Genomic DNA, 23,734 nt, shown 5'->3' on the forward strand with positions numbered 1-23,734 from the left:
GGGTTTTCGAAGGCCAAGAGTTATTTGAGAGCATTATCCAAAGTATATGGAGATATTTTTTTAGGTACTGCTAATCCTAATCCTCGCTTCTATAACATTATTAAGATCACCCATTAGTTTAGATTTTTATTTTAATTAAAATTTGTTAATTTCTTAATAGTCATTGGATTTTATTATCAACAAAACTTTCACTAAGCTCTAGATTTTTGTTCTATTTTATTTTAAATTACTATGTTTAGTTTTATATTTCATTTATTTTTCCTATTTCTTTTATTTTATATATATAATTATTAATTTATTTTACTATTTCCTTTATTTTATATATATAATTATTTATTTATTTCTATTGTTTTATTTTTTATATATACTTAGAATTTAATAAGGAATTCTTTTTCAATTTTTATTTGTTAACGAACTCATTCCAATTTTTCCTGGCTGAACATGAACCTTGTGAACACAAACCTTGTGCCTTAGATTTCAACCATACATTCTGCATGAAAGACTTGAATTTTTAGCCTTTAAGTTTGTCCTGTTTGACATTGGATTTATTTGAAAATAAAAAATCTATTCTGGGTTTTTCCATCTACACAAAATCTATTTCTCTGAGCCTTATTGGTTGGGGTACACCTAACTTCAGCTGCAATACTTTACCCATATGTTTTGTAGGGATTTAAATGCCCTTGCTCCCAAATTTAACATCTCCTAGGCATTTCAATCACCAGCTCTGTTACGAAAGCCTATTTTAATTTTTAACTTCTGCTATGAAACCCTAGACAATTTGCCAATTAAACTCACCTGTTTTGGCTTTTATCACTATTTTAAAAAAATATTTCTATTATGCAGTTTTTGTTTACTTAAATGTCTTGCACTAAGCCTTGTCGGTTCACCTCATCCAACTGTAGTATTTATCCAATTTCAAAATTTAATGTGTTTTCTAGGTATTCCAATCCTGAGCTATGCTATGAAAGCAATGGATATTTACCACATAAGCCACATAAGCTCATTCTGTTTGACTTTATCATAATTGTATTTCTAAATATTATATTCTAAAGATTTCTTCTACATATGTTTGCTTTGATGTATGCTCATAGGTTCTTGAATTGCTGATTAAAAGGATAGACTTATCTGTAGATGAGACAGAAGTAGTGGTTGATGAACTGCTTGATGGAGGAGTGAATGAGGCTCAAGTCAGTGCACTGCTGGTGCTGCTTCGGGCCAAAGGAGAAACCTTTAATGAGGTGAGTACATTAATTAAAGTCTTCAGTCTTCTACAGGTTAACATTACTAATAAAAATTTTCGGAATAGCTTTCTGTAATTTCATACTGTGATTAATTGTTGAGCAACTTGATTGGATTTTACCTTTCATATAAAAATTCTTAAATTAATATTCTAAGAACATTCATATTTTTTAAAGGAAATGGATACCTGCTTTGTCATAGTTCAGTGTTGCTTAGAAGATCTTATTTTCATTGAAGGCACACAGTTCTTTTTGTGACATTCTAAGCATCAGAAGGTTTGTTAGAGAATTCACAAAGGTTATTGTGTTTCGTCAGTATGGGAAACAAAATAAGGCTAACAAGAGCATGAAAGTGCCATGTAACAGTTACCTTCAATAGAAGCAATAGCATATGTTACAAACTTCTAGTTGACCAGCCCTTGTTAACATCACATTATCCTACTGTGAATGAAGTTAGAACATGTAGAGAGACATGTAATGACTTTATCTATGTATTGAATGCCAGTGACGTCTGATAGATTTAGAAATGATCTGTCAAAATCTTTTGTATTGTCCCAATCAATGATAAATCAAATTCAATAATATCCCTTTATTCCTTTTTGCTTTGATTATACTAAATGGAAAGATGTTCATAGAAAAAAGGAAACAACTATGATGCAGAACCTTGGTGAATCTCCAAAATGAGATCTTCCTTTGTATATTACATTTGAATAACAATCATTACAAATACATGAGATTCTATAATACATTGAAGCCCATGAGTTGTAAGTGTCTCATCTATAATCCTGGAAGGTACCAAAGTTCTTAGCAAATGTAGATTTGGCTGATGTATTTGGTGTTTTCTTACCATTCAAGTTGAACGAGAGGTGTCATTTGAATCTATTGGAATTGTTGTTTGCTTGAATGAAATGCATTGGCATATTTGATTGCTTGTATGGGACTTTTATACCTTGTCCACTAGCATGTTGCATGCTTAAATATAGATGTACTGACATGTTTATGTTGATCCACTAATGTCACGCATGCGTGGGTGGAATTGGTGGTTGTTAGAACTGAACTTCATTTGTTGGCTAGTTGTGGTCACAATATTGATATGATCAATTTGTGATGAAGGGCTGAAACATGTACTTGCAACAAAGCACCCAAAATAAATTTAAATATGTTATGGATGGAGTGAATGAAAGGATGAAAGAATGTGAATATCGAACAGAGTGCTAGGAAACAGAGAACCCACTAGTGATGTGACACCATGCTGAAACGGTAAGTTGTATAAGTGTACCGTTGAAAGGTTCTTTACAAATCAAAGGGGTTGTATTTGTATTACATACTGATGGATTATTTGTCTCTCCAAAGAATAATCATGTTAGACTGATTGTACCAGTGCAGAAGATAAAGGGATGCCATGGCAGTTACAAGAAACACAACTGCTTGTTTCAGTTGGTACACTTACTTTAGTTGTCATTTTTTGGAAGTAGGACGGCTACACAAAACAAGATTGACATTGTTGGAGCTGTGCAGTAGAGAGAAATAGGAGTTATAACTATGTGGCATGAGCATGCGTTTTTGGGATAGTTCTAAAGCTTGTGATGAAGATGGCACATGATATTGGGAACCACTATAGTATCATGAGATATTCAAAGCACTAGATCCTCTTAGATTAGTTAACTCCACCTTGACAAGCAATGGGCCACATTGAGGAAGAAGACATGGAAAGCTGCTAGAATTTGAACTTTGTCAAGTCATTTCCCTTGGAAAGGAACTTGTTTTGCTTTGACAATTTGGTAGAGGAATCTCTTCGTTTCTTGTGCATCTAAACTTGGCATCATTGACTTTAATCACTTTTGTTTGGATGCTTCTATTCAAATCGTTTTTGGCTAGCTGAAGTTTTTCCACAACATTTGGTCAAACAAACTATAGACACACTTAAAATCTGCTTCTACATTTTAGCTTAACATCTTGCATCATATCTTCACTAAAATAAAATTATTTGATTAAATAGGGCATCTCTTCTCCAATAAATAAATCACATTTGATAAGTAGGAGATATTTTCCACAAATCAAATTATGATATTGCTATCAATATTCAATTGTGTGGTTTTCAAGTCAAACTCATTGAGCCATGTTTCATGAGTAGTGGTTCACAAGAACCCATCTCTGATGAGAATGGATGGTACACTTAGCACTCATTGCACCTAGGTGACCCTCAAAGAGGTGAAGCATTGGGCCTTCCTAGGAGGTCACCCATCCCAGTACTACTCCAACTCAAGTGTGCTTAACCATGGAGTTTCCCCCAAGGGTAAAACTTGTGGAGCGAAAAAAGGTGAGTGCTTAGTGACTTGTCAAGTATGTACAGTTTGCTACATTTCAATTCCTTGAATGAACTTTGTTGTGTGGCTGACTAGTTGAAAGTTGCTTTAGTGCCAATTTTGGTAATTTGATTCAATGGCTGAGTTATGTGATTAAAACCAGCAACAAACTTTCTATGGAATACCTAATCCTTAAAAATGTGTTGTTCTTTAGAAAGGTGCGTTTGTTGGTTGGATCCATATGTGCTTCATGTGCAGCAATCAACACAATACCCAAGTATTGTATCTCCATGGCAAAAGAGCATTTCTTTATGTTTTTAGTCAACTCATGTAGCCATAGAGTGTTGAGTACTTGCTCAGTATGGATAGTTTCATGCTTTTTTGAATGAGAATATCAAGAAGATTGAACAATAATGAATGAAGTTGTAAATTGGCAAGAATGTCACTTATTGTTCACATGAGTGTTGTTGGTGCAATGGTCAATCTGAAGTGCATAACCAACTACTAAAACAAACCTTCCTTTGCTTTGAAGGCCATCCTTGATGCATTTGAAGGTTCAACATGAATTTGATCGTACCTTGACTTTATATTTATCTTTGTAAAGAATTGGGCACTGTGAGCAAGTTCACCAGGTCCTTAATTTTGGGAAGAGAATAGTATTTCTTCACATTGATCTTGTGCAGAGATTTGTAATTGATTCACAACCTTCATGTGCTATTATTCTTTGTCATGGGCACACTTGAATAGCAAAGAGATAGGTTTGATGTGTGCTTTTTACATAAATTCAGTGATCTGCACTTTGATCTCTTTATTCTTTAAGAATACATGACAGAGTGAGGCATTAAGAAGAGGTAGTCCATGAATCAAATGAACAGCATATTTCACCATGCACTACTTAGGCATAGGGACTAGAAAATATCCTTATATTCCTTTCTACCTGGTTTAAAGGTAATATGTAGCTCTTTTTGATTCCCAAGTAGCATTGTTATAACAATGACTCATTCATCAAAATGGATTTGGGGTGGATATAGTTGGGATTGAAGCCTCTATCTACCATCTTCTGACAAAGATTCGTAATCTGCTGAAATCCCTTCACCTGGCTGATCAACTCACCAGCCAGTGGAAAGATCACTTCCACTTGTTGCCATCACCACTTCATGACTGGCTTCTCTCTTGATCGGCCAACTGACTCTGACATCTTTGATAGAGATAGCCTTCTCATCCCCACCCACCCGATGTTTTAATGCATGACCTTTTATAATTGAAATCAATCATTTATTTGCGTATTTTAAGTGCTTGGCTTATGTACATGCATTCATAGACTTGCCAATTACAAGCTTAGATAATGGAATGAAGATTTGAAATTTTAACATGGAAAAGTCAAATATTGTAGCAAACGCACATGGCACAAGTAATGAACACATGTTTTACCCTTGATAGACCAACTGCAGTTGAAAACTCCAACAAATGGGGCTATGCTTCCATCCACTATTGCCAAACTTAAAAGTTACAAGCTAGATTTCTACAGCAGGAACTAATAAGGTCGTTGTGGGTGATATCATATGTCGTCAACAACCCATCAGCTTGTTTTACACTGAATTCACTATGCTCTTTGCAAATAATTACTTCCTACAACTTGCTTTAATCATTGAACTGAACTCTAGATGATCACAAAGCATGTCCATTCCAATTATTTATCTTATAAACAGGTACATGAAAAACTAATAATAGGTGGGGAATTCGAAGTGTTTTTTCATGCCTATGGCAGTTATGCTTCCTTTTAGCAGTTACATCAATTGTTAATTATGAGTGACCTTCTTAGAGACTGATTTGGCCATGGACAAATGTGTAACTTGTCACTAAATGTCGGTGACATAATCTACCATAGGCAAATGTGTAGGCAGCAAATTTGGTTCTAGCTGAATGTTTCACTTGATTATAGTCATCCTACAATGGCCCACCAAAACCTCTAGTTGGGTCCACTTAACCTTTCCCGATTACTCTATATTGGTTTTTGTGCTTCTGTCATCCATTTGCAACATTCATCTCTTTGCCATCAATGTATCCATTCTGATATTATGTTTCAATTTTTAGTTTCTGATTGTCCTACGGTATATTGCAAAGTATTTACAATTGTAACATCAATTGGACAGAATCCATATTTTGGTATCCGAGTTAGATGGGGACATAAAGCTGAGGAGGCTGATCCTCTAAAGAAAATGGAAAAGATCATTGAGAAGTTAATTTTGCCACTGATATTGGTGAGCTTGACAAGTAGAGGCTGTGTTCTAGGTCAGCAAATGATTTGTTGGAGAACTTGCAGCATCATAAATTTTATTTAGAACAATTTTTTAAAGATGTAAGAATTGTAGACCAATAAGTACGAAAGGCATGCGATTCACAATTCGAGTTGCCAGGGTGACATTGAATTTAAAAATTGCCAATAACCAAATGTTATATGCCATAAACTCTTTAAGTAAACCAGAAGGCAAGTGTGACATGATTTCTTAAACAATGTCTGTGATCTGTAAAAATAAAGGATGGAATTCATCAGATACACAAAATATTACCAGAGACATTTTTTCTGTAGTAGAAGAAGAGCTCTGGCTGAAGACGTTTTGAAATGAGATAGCAAGTTTTCAATATGTAAGAAGCTTTACCTTTAGACAAGAACATGGCAACATTGAGATCAATACAAGGGAAAAAGGTATGAATCATGAAAATAAATTGAAACAAAAAATTCGGACAAGCTAGGTTTTGAACCCTAGATCTACTTGAATTTGGTGATTGGTGGGTTCTTTATTACAAGTTCTCAAGTGTGTTAGTCACATCCAAAACCTCCCTCAATCAACTACCCATGTTTTGCTATTGCAAATGGAGGTATATTTGAGCATCCTTTGCTTGGGAGTCGTTTTTGATCCACAAGGCAAATACCGACCATGGCTTTGATACAAGGTTAAAATAATAAAATATGACCAAGCTAGGATTTTATTACAAGACCCACTCTCAATTGGTGAATTACTTTACTTGAACTAATTTTCCATCTCATGATGAGACCTTCATTACAGTTCTCAATTGTGAGCAAGCACTTCAAACATCCTCTTAAGCAACTACCTACTTTTTCTTAGCTGCAAAGTGGGGAAAGTGTGGACTGACGTAAACAACCCTTGTATAAAATTTGTTGATGGGAGTAAACTTGTGGCTATATCTTTATATAGCATATGTGGGCCAAATTAGACAACAGTTTTCATAATCCCCATGGTGCTAATTTAAGATTTAAGATGATTCAAGGCTTTCTTAGGGGTAAATAAGTGCCTACCATATGGACATGCAAATCTTTTAGAGTGCCACACAATATATTGTAGCTCCAATGCATTTGGCCTTTGAATCATGAAGGGCGAGTTCCTATTGTCATGAGTGCACTACATTGAGAAGAGTAAATGTTCCCAAACACAAGCACACTTACACGAGGGTGTTAGGGATAGGGGGCTAGTCTCCTCAGCTCTGATACCAGAAACACCTTTCCAAATGTTCTATTATAAGATCAATACAAATAAATCTCAAAACATGAAAAAGAATTATAAGCACGTATAATTGAAGGAAGACATTGAGTACACATTTGATTATTGTAATCTGAAATATTATCGCTAAAAATATGAATGATAATACTAAATACAATGTGTTGTGGTTGTGGAAAAGAATAAGAAGTATACATGATCAAAGGAGATGTTGAGTACCCAAATATTTAGCTATTTTTTTTTGCAATGATATCACTAAAAATATGAATGATGATACAATATATTGTGATTGTGGAGAAGAATTATAAGCACACATGATTGAAGGGCATTAAATGCCTAAATATTTAGTTATTTTAATTTGTAATAACATCACAACGACTATGAGTGATAATCCAATATGTTGTGATTTTGGTAAGAACCCCTTCCTCACATCCACAAACACGGACACTGTAATATGTATCCAGGAAGGAAACTGGTTGGTTTGGTTGAGGCAGAGTCCTCACATATGTTGAGAACATGGTTAAACTTTTAGTTTTTCAACTTGATAACAAAAGCACATTACTTAAGCTCAAAGCATATTCATTTCATATAAACATTCACTTGAAAATCAACTACCATGTAACACAAGTAGAACATAGGATATATATGTGAAAATCCTTACGGGAGAAAACCACAGTAAAATAGCTTCCTTATTTATAGAAAACTTCTTTTACGAATTCATAGGTATGAACCTACTAGAAGCACCAACCCCTCATTCTGTTTGTGAGACACTTTCCCACTAGAGGCTCCAATCCCTCATTCTAATTCATTTGCACTTGCCCACTAGAGGCACCAACCCCTCATTGAGTTAGAGGCACCGACCCCTCATTGAGTTAGAGGTACCAACCCCTCATTCAAATTTCCACCTTACTAATGTTACTTTATCAATGGATGATCAACTTATTCTTCACAATCTACGCTATCAATCTTCTTTTCAACTAGTTCTCCAAATCTGCTATGAAATGACTATAAGACTGTCACAAAAACTCTCTTCTCAATTTGCAATAGTTCTTTCTTAAATCTGCTACAATCTCTTTCTCAACTTGATGATGTACTGCTGCTCTATATTACCCTTAAATCTTGCACAAATCAGACTACAATCCCCTAATAAGTCTGCCATAAAATTCTTCACTATCTCCTCATATAATCTGCCATAAAATTCTTCATTATAAATCTGAGATAAAGTTATTTACTAAATCTGCAGTCTCTCTCCTTATTAATGACTCCTGGTGCATATGTTTTATGTCCTTGGAACAACGCATCACCCAGTCTCTGTTGACGGGAATAATCATTATGTTATGTTGTTATATTATGTTTATGTTGTTGTCGGTAATAATGAGTTACGGCGGTCAGTTAGTTAGCCGACGGGTAGGTAGTTGGAGTTGCGACGGTTGTGTCACGCCCCTTTGGGTATTATATATTGTGTACCTTTTCTTCGAAGTATGATCATGTTAGTCATGTCAAATGTAATGTTATAAGTATTTCCATTATGTTCTGTGCATTTACTTTCTGCATTTAACCGTTTACCCGAGAGGGCAAACATTTGGTGCCGTTGCCTAGACGAACTCGGAAACGGAAGACACGGATGGCGCACAGACACAATGGGCCTACCCGTTGGTGAAGTAAACCCGGAGGCCGACGACGCGCGGACAGAACTTTATACAGGAGAAGACACGGCAACGCGAGAATTTTCAATTTTGCTCCAGGTAGGGTAGAAATCCCACCAAGTGCCGTGTGGACAGCGCTGGAGGTTAGCCCGACAGTAAACTGGTTGATGAACCACCTCCCCCGGTTGCTTGCAGAGGCATCGCTGGCACAGCAGGCCCACCTGGAGGAGATTGCCAGGAGGAGCGACGACAACAAATCCTGCAATGCTACGAGGAGAACAGCCGACGGGACACGGAGAGAGATGGCGCCAGGCCAGGAGGGAATTGAACTGTGAACTTCTTATTTTCAAATAAAAGTGTCATTGACACGAGTTGTACTTGAGCAGATGAATTAATAAAGACATGTTTTGATTTAAGAATTGAAAGTTATGGAGATGTGTGACAATTAATGCCAAACCTATTGAATAAAGATAGGAATAGAAAACCGGAAACGAACGAGTGGGAGGCCGCGCAGAGGGCTTTGATTCTGGAGCAGCAAGTAGAACGTAGATGGAGGCTGAGGCAACTTGTCGAAGGATGACCTGTTGAAGGGGGACCCGAGGGGAACCAAGGAGGTGTCACGGAAGGTGCAGAGGCCGACGAAAATTTCTACGCGTCGCCAGATCATCGTAGGACGCGGAGCCACAAAGAATTTCTAGAAGAAACAAGGTTACAGCGAAACCTAGTCGAGGAGACTCGGGATCAGTTTAGGAACTTATCCCTCATGCCACAGAGTGAAGATCACCAACGGGAAGCAGGAGTAGGAGCGTGTCAAAACGAAGGGGAGGGCAATAGTACGGGTGTAGGTGCCACACGCGATCGGCAAAACACCGTACCTCCAGGACACACCACCAACACTACCGGAGGTAGCAGCGCAGGGCCACAGCCACAGACATAGACACAATCGCCTCCACAGCCACAGACACAGACACAACTGCCTCCAGGAAGACGACAAGGGATGGCGAGCAAACAAAAGTTACCAAAGTTCACAGGGGACGGCAAGGAAGACCCCTTACGGCACTGCCATACATGTGAGACCATTTGGTCCGCCAACGGAGTAACAGACCACGACGACTGGGTACAGCAGTTTCCAGCCACGTTACGAGGAGTCGCCATAGATTGGTACTCCGATGTAGATAAGCAAAAAGTGGCCACATGGGCTACCCTACAGAAGGAATTCACGGAGGAGTTCCGGTTGCTTCGTGATGACAACGAAATTGTGACAGAGATATACAGTACCAAGCAAGGTACTAAGGAGACAGTACGGGCATACAGTCGGAGGCTGAAAGAACTCTTGGGTAAAATGGAGAGCCAGCCGGCTGACGGCTTAAAAAAACGATGGTTTGTGGAAGGATTGAAATCCTCCCTACGAAAAAAAATGAAGATTGTACCCCCGACGTCATATGATGACGCCTATAACAGGGCGATGGATCTAGAAAGCGAATATAAAACATCAAGGAAGAAGAAAAGTAATAGAGATTCATCTGATGATGATGAAGATTCTGACGGGGAGAGCAGTAGCGGTGGTGAATCGGGTAAAAAGGTACACGCGCTCCAGAAGGACATGGAACGAATGTTGAAAGAATTCAAAGCCATGAAAGGGAGTACAAGTAAGACGGAAGAAAATGAAGTGTGGTGTACAGACTGTAGGAGTGACGGACACACAAGGGGTACTTGCCCGAAGAAGGCATTCTGTGAGATTTGCCAAGTGATGGGACACTCCACCAAGGAGTGCCCATACAATATGAAAACCCGAAGCACGAACCAGGTGTTGTTCACGGAGCAGGCCACAACATCCGCACCAACGGGTACCGGCCAACATACTAACACAACGGCATCATCTGGAGGATACCGGGACAACAGACGCGGCGGCGGAAGGAATAGCAACAATAACAATAATGGAAGCCGTATCCAGTATGACGCCAAGGGCCGGCCAATTATCCAATGTAGGGCCTGTAATCAGTGGGGGCACTTCGCCCGTGATTGCACGAAGGAAGCCACCCCTCAGCACCTCTGTCGTTGGTGTGGGCCAGGCGACCATGAGGACGCAAATTGCCCGCAGGCAGGGGTTAATCTCCTCAACATTGAGAAGGCTGAGAAGACTGGTGAGAAAGAAGTACTGGCGATCACCAGCGCCCAGACGAAAAAAGCCACTTATCCCGACCCCCGTACGGAGAAGGAGAGATTATGGGAGGCAAAGGCCAATATTGAACGTGAGATGACGACCGAACGACGGGACAACGAGGTGGCGAGTACATCATCCCGTACGGAAGCGGAAAATAACATCATTGGGCAAATCTTGCAGATGGAGGTGCCGATAAAGGTAAAAGACCTTCTAGACTCTATGCCACAATTGAGGACTGCCATCCTCACCAATGTGCAAAGCACCACAACGTCGAGTGCACCACAGGTAGGGGTTCCCGCCACCGCATCATCGAGTGCACCACAGGTAGGGGTTCCTGCCACCGCATCGTTGAGTGCACCACAAGTAGGGGTTCCCGCCACCGCTTTGAAGAGTACACCACAGGTGGAGGTTTCCGTCAGCCCTTCGACTGACCCGATGTTACTAGCCTTGAGCAGTGGTAGACACCCAGCTGTGGTAGAAATGGGTATCCGTGGGACCATTCTGAAGGACACCATTGTGGATGGTGGATCTGGGGTGAATGTACTACCAGAAGAAACATGGAAGCGGCTGGGGAAGCCCACCCTGTGGCCACCCACATTCAACCTGGTGGGAGCGGACCAACACGGCATTAAGCCACTCGGCCTGTTGATGGCCCAGCAAGTGACAATTGGTACACAACCATTCTTGTTAGATTTCGTGGTTATTCCCTCGAAGAAGAAAGGCTATGACGCCATCCTGGGGAGAGCATGGTTGATCAATGCAAGGGTAAACCACAACTGGAAGAAAAATACACTTTCCATGGAGAAGGGAGGGCGGAAATATACCATTGACCTACACACCCAAGATGTCGGCGAAGAGCTCACCTCTTCAGACTCAGACTCAGAGGACTCTAATAAAAGGGAAGGGGGTCCCGATGAAAGCAAGGGCAAGAACGCGATGGAGCAGAACAGTGAAGGGGTGCTAGAATTGGAGGGATGTTCTGAAGATGAGGTATGCTCGACTAACGGGCTCTTCCACTGGCAAATGGAGGATTACGAAATGTTCCAAAGCTACAGGCTCGAAGTAGAGGAACCAGAGCAACCAACAGAGGTGTACTTGCCGGAATACAGAGAATATTGGAAGGGAGACGCCCCAAACCCTAGAGGCATAAATAATCCGAAGAGTGTCGGCAACGATTGGAACCCTGTATGGAAGACCGTAGTCTTCAAAATTTTTATTATCCTCCTTCTTATGTACGGGAAGGAGGTCGTGGTCCCTATAGAATTTGTGGTTCCAGGTCTTCCGATGGCCATTGAAAATAGACTTGCCACCAACGGGCCCAAATTGAAACCCTACCACGCGAAGCGCGCAGGGGACCCGAGAGGCCGGACGGACACCCGAGAGCCCGAAGGGGGACCTGAGAGGATGGAAGGGGACCTAAGAGGCCGGGCAAGCAACTTGAGAGGCATGGGACAAAAGCAGGAGACTTTTGGGCAAGAAAAACCGAGAAGGATGAAGGGCGATCCCAGAGACAGGGGACCCGAGCCGAAGACTCTCTAGACAACTTAAAAAAAAAAAAAAAAAAAAAAATTGAAAAAAAAATCGCACGGTCGTACGACAGCGACCGTACGGTCAAAAAAAAAAAAGGAAAAAGAAGGGGAAAATGGCCACCGTACGGTGGGACCAAGGTGACAAGGTGACACCACTGTGCGGTGGAAGCACCGACGGTGGCACCACCGTGCGGTGGCACCACCGACGGTGGAACCACCGTGCGGTGGCACCACCGACGGTGGAACCACCGTGCGGTGGAACCACCGACGGTGACACCACCGTGCGGTGGAACCACCGACGGTGGCACCATCGTGCGGTGGTCACACCGTGCGGTGGGAGCCACCGAAGGCGGTCACCAAGCAGCCCGCGGAAGAATAAAATGCCGCCAAACATCAAAGACGCCGCACAACACCACCGCGACGAAGAACAAAACAACCCCTCACACCGCCATCACCGCACAGCAAGGGGTAAAGGGAAGAAGACGTCGAACATCGCACCACCACGCCACCACGTGATGCGAAGGGTAAAGCACGGGCCGACCGCCACAGGTAGACCAAGCAGCTGCACGATCGGAGGTGCCAATGTTGTTGTTGACCGTATAGGGAGGTTGTATGGCCGGGGTGCCATTGGGGACATTACAGTGCCCAACAAAAAAAAAACAAAAACCAAAAAAAAACGACGACGACCAAATTTAAAATGATTTGCTGAAGTCTGGAGCCTAGACACTGAAAATATTGGAGTGTAGAAGAAGGGTTTTGACATCATAAAATATCACAGAAATGATGCGCCCCAGGACCCCGCTGGGGGCGCTGCCCCCAGACCCCCAGTTTATTTTGAGCTACAGAAGACCACGGGAAGTGTTGTGCCCGCAGCTAAGCATTGGCAGGGAAGCCATAAGTCATAGAGGGAGACGGATTTGGAGGTTGGGAACAAACAGAGTTTGAGGGAAGGCATTGCAGGTCCGCGCAGTTGTATGACACCAGGGAGTTATTCAGTTCAGTTTTTAGCCTTTGGGGAGTGTGATGGAGGATTTGAGGTGTCTCCTAGCATTTGTGCTAGCGGATTGTGGCCACCTCCAGGCATGATAGGTATGCTTTGAGGAACTCGGAGTATGTCTTGGCTGGACGTGAGGTTGCCTTGGTGGATGCACAGAGGGCTCGGGGAGGAGCTGACCACCAGGTTGGAGGCAATAGTCTCGTGAGACTTAGTTCAGCGTACCCAGGAGTTGTATGCCGGGAGAGCAGCACGGGTGGCTATCGAGGACAAATTGGCTAGGGAGACAGTATCATTTGAGTAGCAGTTGGTGGAAGCTGAGACTGAAAATTATGTTTTGCAGACAAGTTTGGGGTAGGCACAGGAGGACTGTGCTGGCAAAGGAAGCAATATTGGTGAAATCCGCACTTGAGCATCGGATGGTAGCAGAAAAGGGTTTTCAGGCGAGGATGCAGCAAGTGTATAAGATCCGGGCTCGACTGGCGTCAGTAGTTCTTGCCGTTCATCTCTATTTTGTATTAAGTCGTCGGAGTCGACTTCTTTTCTTGGGGGGGATGATGTTGACGGGAATAATCATTATGTTATGTTGTTATATTATGTTTATGTTGTTGTCGGTAATAATGAGTTACGACGGTCAGTTAGTTAGCCGACAGGTAGGTAGTTGGAGTCGCGACGGTTGTGTCGCGCCCCTTCGGGTATTATATATTGTGTACCTTTTCTTCGAAGTATGATCATGTTAGTCGTGTCAAATGTAATGTTATAAGCACATGATGTACATGGACTGTTGAATTAATATAGAGACTGGTTATTTAATGTATTTCCATTATGTTCTGTGCATTTACTTTCTGCATTTAACCATTTACCCGAGAGGGCAAACAGTCTCTTTATGTCCTCCTTCTCAGATCTGCAATAATCTTCTCATGTGTTGCACTCCCTCAATCTGGTGTATATGCTTGATATGATTGCTCGTCCCACTCAACACACTCTTTTTTAAATTCACATACAATGATTGTTATATACCTTCATATTGCTTCTTAGAGGCATCTTCTTTCAACAAGTTGTCACAACCATTTCAAACAAGCACATCTCTTCATAGTGGATCACACCCTTTAATTCTGATTGGACTTTTGGTCAACATAGACTATTCACTGCTAAGTAATTCAGCGTTTGGAAGATAAAACATATTGCTGCTTTGCTTCTTTTGTCTTCTTCTTAATCACCAATTCATTGCATATCATTGTTTGTTAATCGCTCCATGTTCTATATTGAATCACATGTCTTTGTTTACTGACTTAATTATATAAATTTCAACTTATTAGAATCTCTGTTCATATTGATTAACTATGATCATAATCGCTGTTCTTTAACTTGTCTATTCAATTTAAATCTCTGACTTCAAATAAACATTATAAACTTATCATTAGTGAAGTCGCTTGATGTAATTTTTCTAATCTTTGGTAACTGCCAGTTTATATCTTAATGATATAATCTTTGTTAAACTAATTCGCTGCATATTATAATCACATATATCTTTTAATGATTCAGTGATAACATCACAAAACAAGTTGTAATTTTATGCTTCTCTTTTATATCCATTGCTAATCACTGTGAATTGGATGACAAAATAATAACCCTTTCCTTTGTCACATTTGATTGAATGAGTAATGTTGGACTAGATTGGTCATTTCAAACTCGGAGCTTCTGAGAGGATCATTATTTGTCAAATCAGCTTTAGCTGTCCATTAATAAGTAATCATCGCTACTTTGTGAATTGCTTGTCTTTGTTATTGCTAGGCATCTTAATAAGTCACCATCTTTGTCTTGTATGATTTGTTGCTCAAGTGAAGTCGCTGCCTTAACAAAAATAGTCTCTGCCATATAAAACGTTATTCTTTGCTGTTATGAAGTCACCGTTCCTAATAAAGGAAAGTAGGAAACTCACAATTTTGAAATATCCTGCTTATGTTATTAGCCTTTCTTGATGAGTCGGCCAGCATCATTAATATTTTGCCAATCCTTCTTTATTGCTGTTCTATAATGGACGCTGCCTTTTATAGAATATACAAACTGTTGCTTTTTTGATCTCTATCTTGTATCACTGCATTGCTATGGTATAATGACCTTTAATGATCTTGTTTGGTCTTGTATGCTATCAACCTGTCCATCAATTAGTGGCCTATGACCTTTTACGATTTATTTGACATAGATCTCGTTTGACATCTAATTCCTTCCTCAATGGCTTTGGCATCAATGGTAATTTTGTCTTTTAACATTGTCTTCTTAACTTCTTGACATCAATGACAATATTTCCAACAACACATCCACACATTTGCAGTTTGCACACATTCACTCAAACACCTGCACACATTTGCAGACAAAGCCACACATGAAGCAGAACTGTAATTATGGTTCTTATTAAAATTGCATACTTAATATGAGAAGAAGTAACTTTGTAAATGCAGAGTAAATGTCTTTGCACAGATTAGATGCATATAGGCCAGGAAAAATAATGAAAGAAACTCCACTAATCTCTATGGATGACCAATATAGCTCAATGGACTAGAAAGCACAATTGATTACAACAAGGGAAGCTAAAAATCAACACCCATGTTTAACAGATTCAAGAAGCTACAATCTAATAGCTAAAATCTGAATAAGAAAAGATTGTAACTACGGAGAGTGAAACTGATTAACCTTAAACATGTCATGATGTCACATATTACAATCATTATACAATCACATTTTAGGAAAACCTGTCGCCAAATAACATAATGCTGATAGAGACTATGTCTGGAGGCAATAGTTGGCCCTGGTAAATGTTAGAGTGTAGAAGAGATGAAAGGCCTCCAGTTGTAATTGGTTGAGTTTCTCGATCTTCTATTTTCGAGTCGGAGAGCAAACACTCAATCCAATTCACACCAGATTTAATTTTGAACAGAAACATTTTTCAAAAATATTGAATTTTACTTTTAGGTCAATCTCAATCTTTATAAACAACTTATTTACATAAATAATTAGACTGATGAATGGAATCCAAAGGTGTCTGATGAGGACTAATATAATATGGAAATAATATCTCACTATTGAAATATAATGTCAATTTATGTCCTCCTTGAATGCTTTATGACTCACTATCTATTTTTTTTATTAATATTGCATATCATTTACAAATATTTTTCTCATACGAGAGCAAAAGCACTAGAAATCACCTATGGAAGACCAAGAGTCACTACTTAGAAATCCATTTTATTTAGAAACTACATCACATTAGAAGCCAACTATGGAAGACCAAGAGTCACAACTTAGAATTGTATTTTAGATGTCCTAATGTGGATTTGAACTTGGGTCTCCACAAAAATTCCCAACATTCTAACCAATCAAGCTCAACCCCTTGGACTTACTATCTATTTTGAAAGATGAGAAGGGTATTTAAAGAGGTATCTGAAGGGAGCAAGATAGTGTTGAGAAATGTTGATAGAAAGAGAAGCAGGCTAGTGCCTTGAATATCAACATTGTTATTGCCTAGGGATGTGAAGGATGCGATCCACTCTACAATAGAAAGAGATAGATTTTCATTAAAGGATGACAAGAGGGGATAGTTTTAGTAATTAGGACAACAATCCCCCCTTATACATATGGTACAATAACAAAAAATGAATGAATAAATAATATTCTAAAAATTAAAAAAAATAGAAATTATTGCTATTTATTTGCAAATTAAGATTCACTAAGCATTAAAAAGACATCAATGTGAAACTTGTACTTGCAGATGTCATCTGACATGGGAAGGAACTGTGAATAGCTTGTTCTGTGTCATCCAGGAGTATAAAATGTAAATAATACTTAAGTCTCAAAATTACAAAATGGTCTCTATGAGTATGACCACAACTCATATGAGTATTGTCTGTTTAGGATCTTTCTTTTTGTAATTTGTCGAGACTCATTCAAAGTGTACTTCTACAGAGGTGTGTTGTATCTGGTTTTCTTTGTATGGGCTTGAGATTTATTTTTTGAGCTCTGTATTTATATTTTTTTCTTTCATTTTTAATTACTTTTTTCTTTTTCATCCATGTATGCTTATATATTTCTTTTTTTCCTCTTCAGATTACAGGATTTGCCAAATCAATGATTAAACGCTGCATTCCTGTTGATGGATTGACTGATGCAATAGATATAGTTGGCACAGGTGGGGATGGGGCAAACACAGTAAACATTTCAACAGGTGCCTGTTTACTAGCTGCAGCATGTGGTGCAAGGGTAGCAAAGGTAGTATGTTTGAATGCATACCTACATCTGCATATGTTTGTGAGTTTGAATATAGAGAAATTCAAAATTTGGGATTTATCTAACTCATCTGTGTTCTGTGGTTTTTGGATCTGTTATTTTATGAAATCCATTTGCATGTTAGTTAAATGAAGATTTCTATTCATTGGATTTGATCTCTGGTTCTCTCTCTCGTCTTTTACAGCATGGAAATCGTTCTAGCTCCTCTGCATGTGGAAGTGCAGATGTGCTGGAAGCTCTTGGAATAACTGTAGACTTGGGACCTGAGGTAAGTTTTCACCAAGAAGCTTAAAAAATTACCCCCAGTTAATTCACCTACTCTACTAATACTATCTAGTATTTATAATTTTTGTTATGCATTTATAGTTATAGAAGATCCATATTTTGGTTTTTATTCAAATAATATCATAATTTTGTTTCTTACTCCATGGAAAGGAAATTGCAAGCCTCATTCGTTATACATGGTTGTGTCTTTTGATTTGAATCAGAGTATAAAAATATTTTGAAGTCAGTTCAATTAAGCCACTAATCATACTTAGTAGTTGATATGACTAAGATAAACTATTGTAAACACTAAAGATACCCTTTCAGCAAGAACAATGTATTCTGTTGCGTATAAGGATCCTTATAAGGTGATGCTGACACTTTGGGATTGTAGACGGTTGAAGAAGACAAGTCATATTAGCAGATTTGAACAAATCCATGAAGCCCGAATGCTTGGTATTCAATCTTTTAAAGGCTTTGTTGGTCAGTGCCATGTCCACATTAAAATATTACAGAAAAGGAATATCTACACATATAGCAGCCACCTCAGCAGTAAATAAGGATCTGATCTTTTCATAAATAAAACTTAAAAAAATAGAAAGAAGGTGGCTGCCCAAAGGTTAGCAACCACCATGCTAGGCACACATGTGTCTATTTAAACAAGCATAGTAGTAGAAACAACATTCATAATATCTTTTCTCTTGCAGCCACATTTGAGTGCTTGTTGACACATTCCTAGGACAGAATTATTTGATATTTAAGGACACAAACCCTTAAACAATTCAAAAGGAGATTAGGGACAAATACCCGTAGCCTTCTAGTTGGTGATCCCAGTTTGGGAATTGCATATGGTTTAGATATTGCAATGTAGTTCCAGTTTAGCAGTTTTGGGGCAAAGTCATGTTGATGTGTGTTTTATGCACATGCAAGCATCAGAATAAAATGCCAAAGTATTTTACCCTCTCTTGAACAAAATCATCTCAGATGCTAAGGTTAAGATCAACTAAAATGATTCCAAGGTTTTTACAGTCAGGTCTTAATGAGTGGGTAACTCAATGGTCAATGTGAATTGCCCATTTTCACTTGGGGACTTACACAATTGTTTGAATCAACTTTACTTATCATGAATATGGAATAGGTGTGCTGATAACTTAGGATTTGGCATTGAAGCTCTTGACTCAATTCTAACAAGACTTTCTAAAATAAGGACAAAAGGGAATAGGATTCAGGAATTCTACTCTAAAGCCTAGAATGCAAGAAGTGATGAACAAATTTAGTGGAACCAAACTAGGCAAGGTCTCACCATCAAGTCGCTTAGTGCGATCATCTAAGGTGTATTTCATAGATTTTCAAATTACTACCATTAGACATTGATACCATCCCAGTTGATGCATAACAATGGATGTATAATAATCGAAGTTAAGTTTGCATAAATTTCTAGTTGACCACGCACGACACACTTGCAATCAACAAGAGGCTAGTGGTATGGATAAATAGATTCCACACAAATGCATTCAACAAATTCTTTCATTCAATCTAACAAACTTGAAAGCAAATTCTAATCTAAAATTCTAATCTAACTTGGAGGAATTGAGAGCCTTGAATGCAAGATGACACTTAAACAAAATCACCATCAAGTCGAACAATGATTTATATTCAAATCTGCATCATCTACCAAAAATTCTCAAAAATCTCTCTTACAAATGAGAGGCAATGAGGTATATATAGAGTTTCATACAAAATGGATGGCCATGATTAAATCAAAATCAAGGGCCAAGATCATGCCAACAAAACCCTAGAGTTGCCCTAATTAGGGTTTACATCAAAATGGAGCCACCAACAGATGGCCCAATAGAAAGACACCTAGTCATCAAATAGGGAATCTTCTAGGAGATTCCATCCTGCATCTTTTTCTCTCACAGCATAATCCAAGAATCTAGCTAATATTGAATCTAATTCCTCCATGGAAATGCTGGGTAAGGTATCCTATTGTAAATCAATCATGTCCAACGCATCCGAGCAAAGCGTCCAAGGTGTTCTCCCAATCTAGCATGAGCTTCGACCAATTGTGGACATGAATCAACAAAGACACTAAGTCATCCATCTGACTCTTCTTCAAAGAGTCCAACTGGTTGAAGTGCATGAATTTCATCTTGTCTCTTAATTTTGCTAAGTGTAAACCACTGGCTTCACTGACATCAACCCCCAATAACTCCTCAATTGAGGCAAAGATCTTCGATTGATTATCATGAATTGATCCTTCCATCTTTGCACAATTCTTTTGTGGGCTCTCATAAGTTGATTTCTTCATGGCCAATGAACAATACAAGCCATGGAAATCGTATTTGTCTCCATTATGCACAATATTCTCCTTGATCAATGTGGACGCAGGAACTTTCCTCAAAGCTCTGAGACGTGGAATGGTCTTCTCTTAGGTTGGAATTCCTCCCAAACTCCCTCCAAATACTGTATTATGAATATGAGCCCTATTGTCTTGTCAAAAGCCTGGACAAAGTAAGTAAATCATCTGCTTGTCTCTTCGTATCCTCAATCCATTTCTCCACTTCTGAGAGTGTATCTCTTGTTGCATCATAATGTGTATGTAGTCCACGATCAACTGCAATAGGGGAAATAAGAGTGGGATTTTCACGCCTTATACCTGCAATATATTCTCTTCTTCATACTTCTCTTTCTTTTCAATTTCCCTGTCCAATCTCGCACTGATTGCCATGAGAGTATCACCCACTTCCTAGAATTCCTGCTCTTTTGTAGTATGGCCAAGGGCAACTGTAGTAATTTGGAAATCCATGGGAGTAGCAATGTCCCACGTCACATATCCAATAGGAACAACCACCTGCGCAATCCGCATTCCTGTCTCATCTCTAGCTACATGTGACAAAATCTCAACCCTCTTTGGTTCTTTTCCCTTGTCGCTCCTAGCTAAGTCGTCATCAATGTCGTCAATTGTTTGCGCCTCTACCATCTTCTTACTTTTATCCATACTCTTTATCTGCCAATCAGAAATAGCAGCCATCTCCATACCATTATCAAGACACATCTCTCGATCAAGTTCCCTCAATACCGAGATAACATTATCATCATCATCAGGAATATCCCTGGTCAAATCATATACACTCTTCCCCAAACTAACCTCCGAAACGACAGTAGGAGATCCCGACTGATCATCGTCTTCATTAGGTGGAGCAGATGTAGCTGTGGCATGTAAATCCTGAACATTTTCTAGTAATATCACTGTGTTGGAACATTGCTCAAACTCTTTATTCTGTTCTGGCACTTCAATTTTCTTGATTGATGAGACATTGAGGGGAGGTGAAGGAATGATAACCTTTTGCTTTTTCTTCTTAACCTCCTCAATCTTCTTCCCTCTAGCCTTGACTTCTCCTGGTGTGTTCTTCCTTCGCTGACTTTCCTCATCTGCAAGAATCCTTATGTCGCTGATAGTTCTTTGATCATCTTCGGAAGAGGACTCCTGTTTCACCTTTTCATAAGTGAAGATATTACACATGTCAACTAACTTATTCATCTGATTGTCCACCCATCCTCGGGAGAAACTCAAGACCTCTTTCATCAATACATTCAAATCTGTTATTTCTAGTTCTGACCGATTAGGCAATAAAACAACCTTCTTCATTTCATTCTCATATTGTGGATGCGTATGATCCTTGTCATCTAATATCTGATCAAGAACGAGGAAAAGTCCACACTTCGTCATGAAATCCACAAACATTTTGGACCACATTCTTCTTTTCATTGCTTGCTCGTCCATCGGGTTGGCCCAATAATCTTCTATGTCCACCTTGTGAATGAACTTATCCCCCCTGATCCTTCCAACTCTCTTATTCGGATCAAATCTTTCTCCTCTTGTATGTTGCAAATTGATAGAATGCAAGTTCTTCAACTGCTGTGCTAGCTACTGTGGCGGATTGGCAAACCTCCAATGTCTTCCCTACTGAAATAGGAAATGTCATCCCTGTTCTATGTTTGTCCTTCAGGATAGAATCAAACTCTAGAAGCTATCTCACCACCTCAAGTAATATCATTCTGTTTGTAGGATACCTAGGAAACCTGTAAGGTTTGGATTGAAATCCATGAATCCTTAGGTATGTGAAAGTGGGAAACTGTATGTACCACGATCCATATTTCTATCAGCTCTGTTGCCTCCTTAGACAACCTTCTGTGGATTCCGCCTTGCAACATTCACGTTATGTACATAGTGAATGCATCGTTCACTCTATTATAATCTTCAATTCGATACATGTTCAGCTGTGGATAACATTCATAACTTCTGAATTGCCCTTGTCCATTCTCGACTTCACCTCTACATATCAATCCTTTGTAGGTAACAAATTGTTCAAGTAGATACACCAAGTAGGAAGTCATGGCAAATGACCCGGATCTCTCTACATTCCTCAATTGAAAATCCAGACTGTCACTTATGATTTTTGACCAATTAATCAATGTCCCTTTCAGACAATCCTGGATGAAATAGAACATCCATCCATCATATATTGCACCTTGCGGCATCCCCATCACTTGGTTAAGCAGGAATACTAAATCACTATATTCATCTTTGAAATCTGTGCACATGAATGTCTTGGGAGCCTTGGAATGATGAGACCTAGGTTCAATCATCCACTCCTTGTTCACTAAGGTCTTGCACGCATCCATCTTCTTCTTATATCTTTCTTCATATTCATCCTTGGTTCTATCTTTCATGTCTGTTCCACATGGAATTCCAAACACCTCAGCAACTGCGTCCTCAACAAGGTAGGCAATGATGGCACCCTTAGGAGTCTTGATCATTCGGGAGCCAGGATCATAACATTGTGCACACTCTAGGATTAACTCACTGCACTGTATGGACTGCGAGAATCCAACGGCCTGATAAATACCACTCTTCATAATGTTTGCATAAGCTGGGGAAGGAATCTGGCTTCCAATTCCGAACATCCGTTGTCGCATCTAGTCCATGTTCAAGAAATGCATGTTCATGTCTGTAATCTCCTTCCATTTGGATGACATCTTGGATTCTGGATAGAATCCCGTCTCAACTATCTTTTGTTGTTCCCTCCAAATGCTAATTCCCGACTTCGACATTACACCTGTATGAAGTTGGAAGTTAGACACTTGGAAAATTTATCTTGATAACCATTTTCAAAATCAAATAATTTCTGATTTCTTAATGATTTAAACAATTCTAGGGATGTAATTCAGGAATTTTATCCATATTTTAAACGAATTCTGAAAATAGAACAAAATATGATAAGATTGGGGTATGAAACCCCCATGAAATTCATTAAAATTATCCTTATACTTAGAAATTTTACCGAAATTATAGTGCAAAGGAGTATACCGGATCGGGAATTGAACTAGGAAAGGTGTGAAAAGAAGTGTTTTCATACAAAAGTTGTCAGAGGACACCTTCCCAAGGTCAACAATGGCTGCCAACAAGTCTGAAGACAACCTGCAAATCTACAAATCAGTCACTAAAAACATGTTGCAATCGCGTGTTATGCAAACTCATTGATGAAAATAAATTTCCCAAGGCAAAAATGAATAAATCTGAGCACGTATGTAGGGCTGGAAGTGAATTTTCAGTCTTAAGACAAGTCTGAAAATGAAGTTTTCAGACTTACCAGCACCTCTAGGAATGATAGTAAACTCAGAAAATTGCCAAGAAATGGTGCAAAAATGCACTCCAAGTGAAATCACCTAAATAGATAAGTGGCTAGAAATGAATGTTTTATGAGGACAGCCCCTTGACAATGGA

At 39.2% G+C, this 23,734-nt stretch overlaps 1 protein-coding gene across 6 annotated transcripts in view; it reads left to right on the forward strand.

Annotated features, from left to right (window-relative positions):
- The window catches only part of LOC131031265 (anthranilate phosphoribosyltransferase, chloroplastic), a 209,881-nt gene that overhangs the window by 6,976 nt on the left and 179,171 nt on the right, over positions 1-23,734 (forward strand). For all 6 annotated transcript variants that reach the window (XM_059209573.1, XM_057962326.2, XM_057962327.2 and 3 more), the window contains exons 2-4: positions 1,092-1,238; positions 17,500-17,661; positions 17,864-17,947. In XM_059209573.1, coding sequence (XP_059065556.1) covers positions 1,092-1,238; positions 17,500-17,661; positions 17,864-17,947 — 393 coding nt within the window. The remainder of the gene's footprint in view (positions 1-1,091; positions 1,239-17,499; positions 17,662-17,863; positions 17,948-23,734) is intronic.

Source organism: Cryptomeria japonica, chromosome 8 (assembly GCF_030272615.1).
Source record: "Cryptomeria japonica chromosome 8, Sugi_1.0, whole genome shotgun sequence".
Lineage (NCBI taxonomy): Eukaryota > Viridiplantae > Streptophyta > Pinopsida > Cupressales > Cupressaceae > Cryptomeria > Cryptomeria japonica.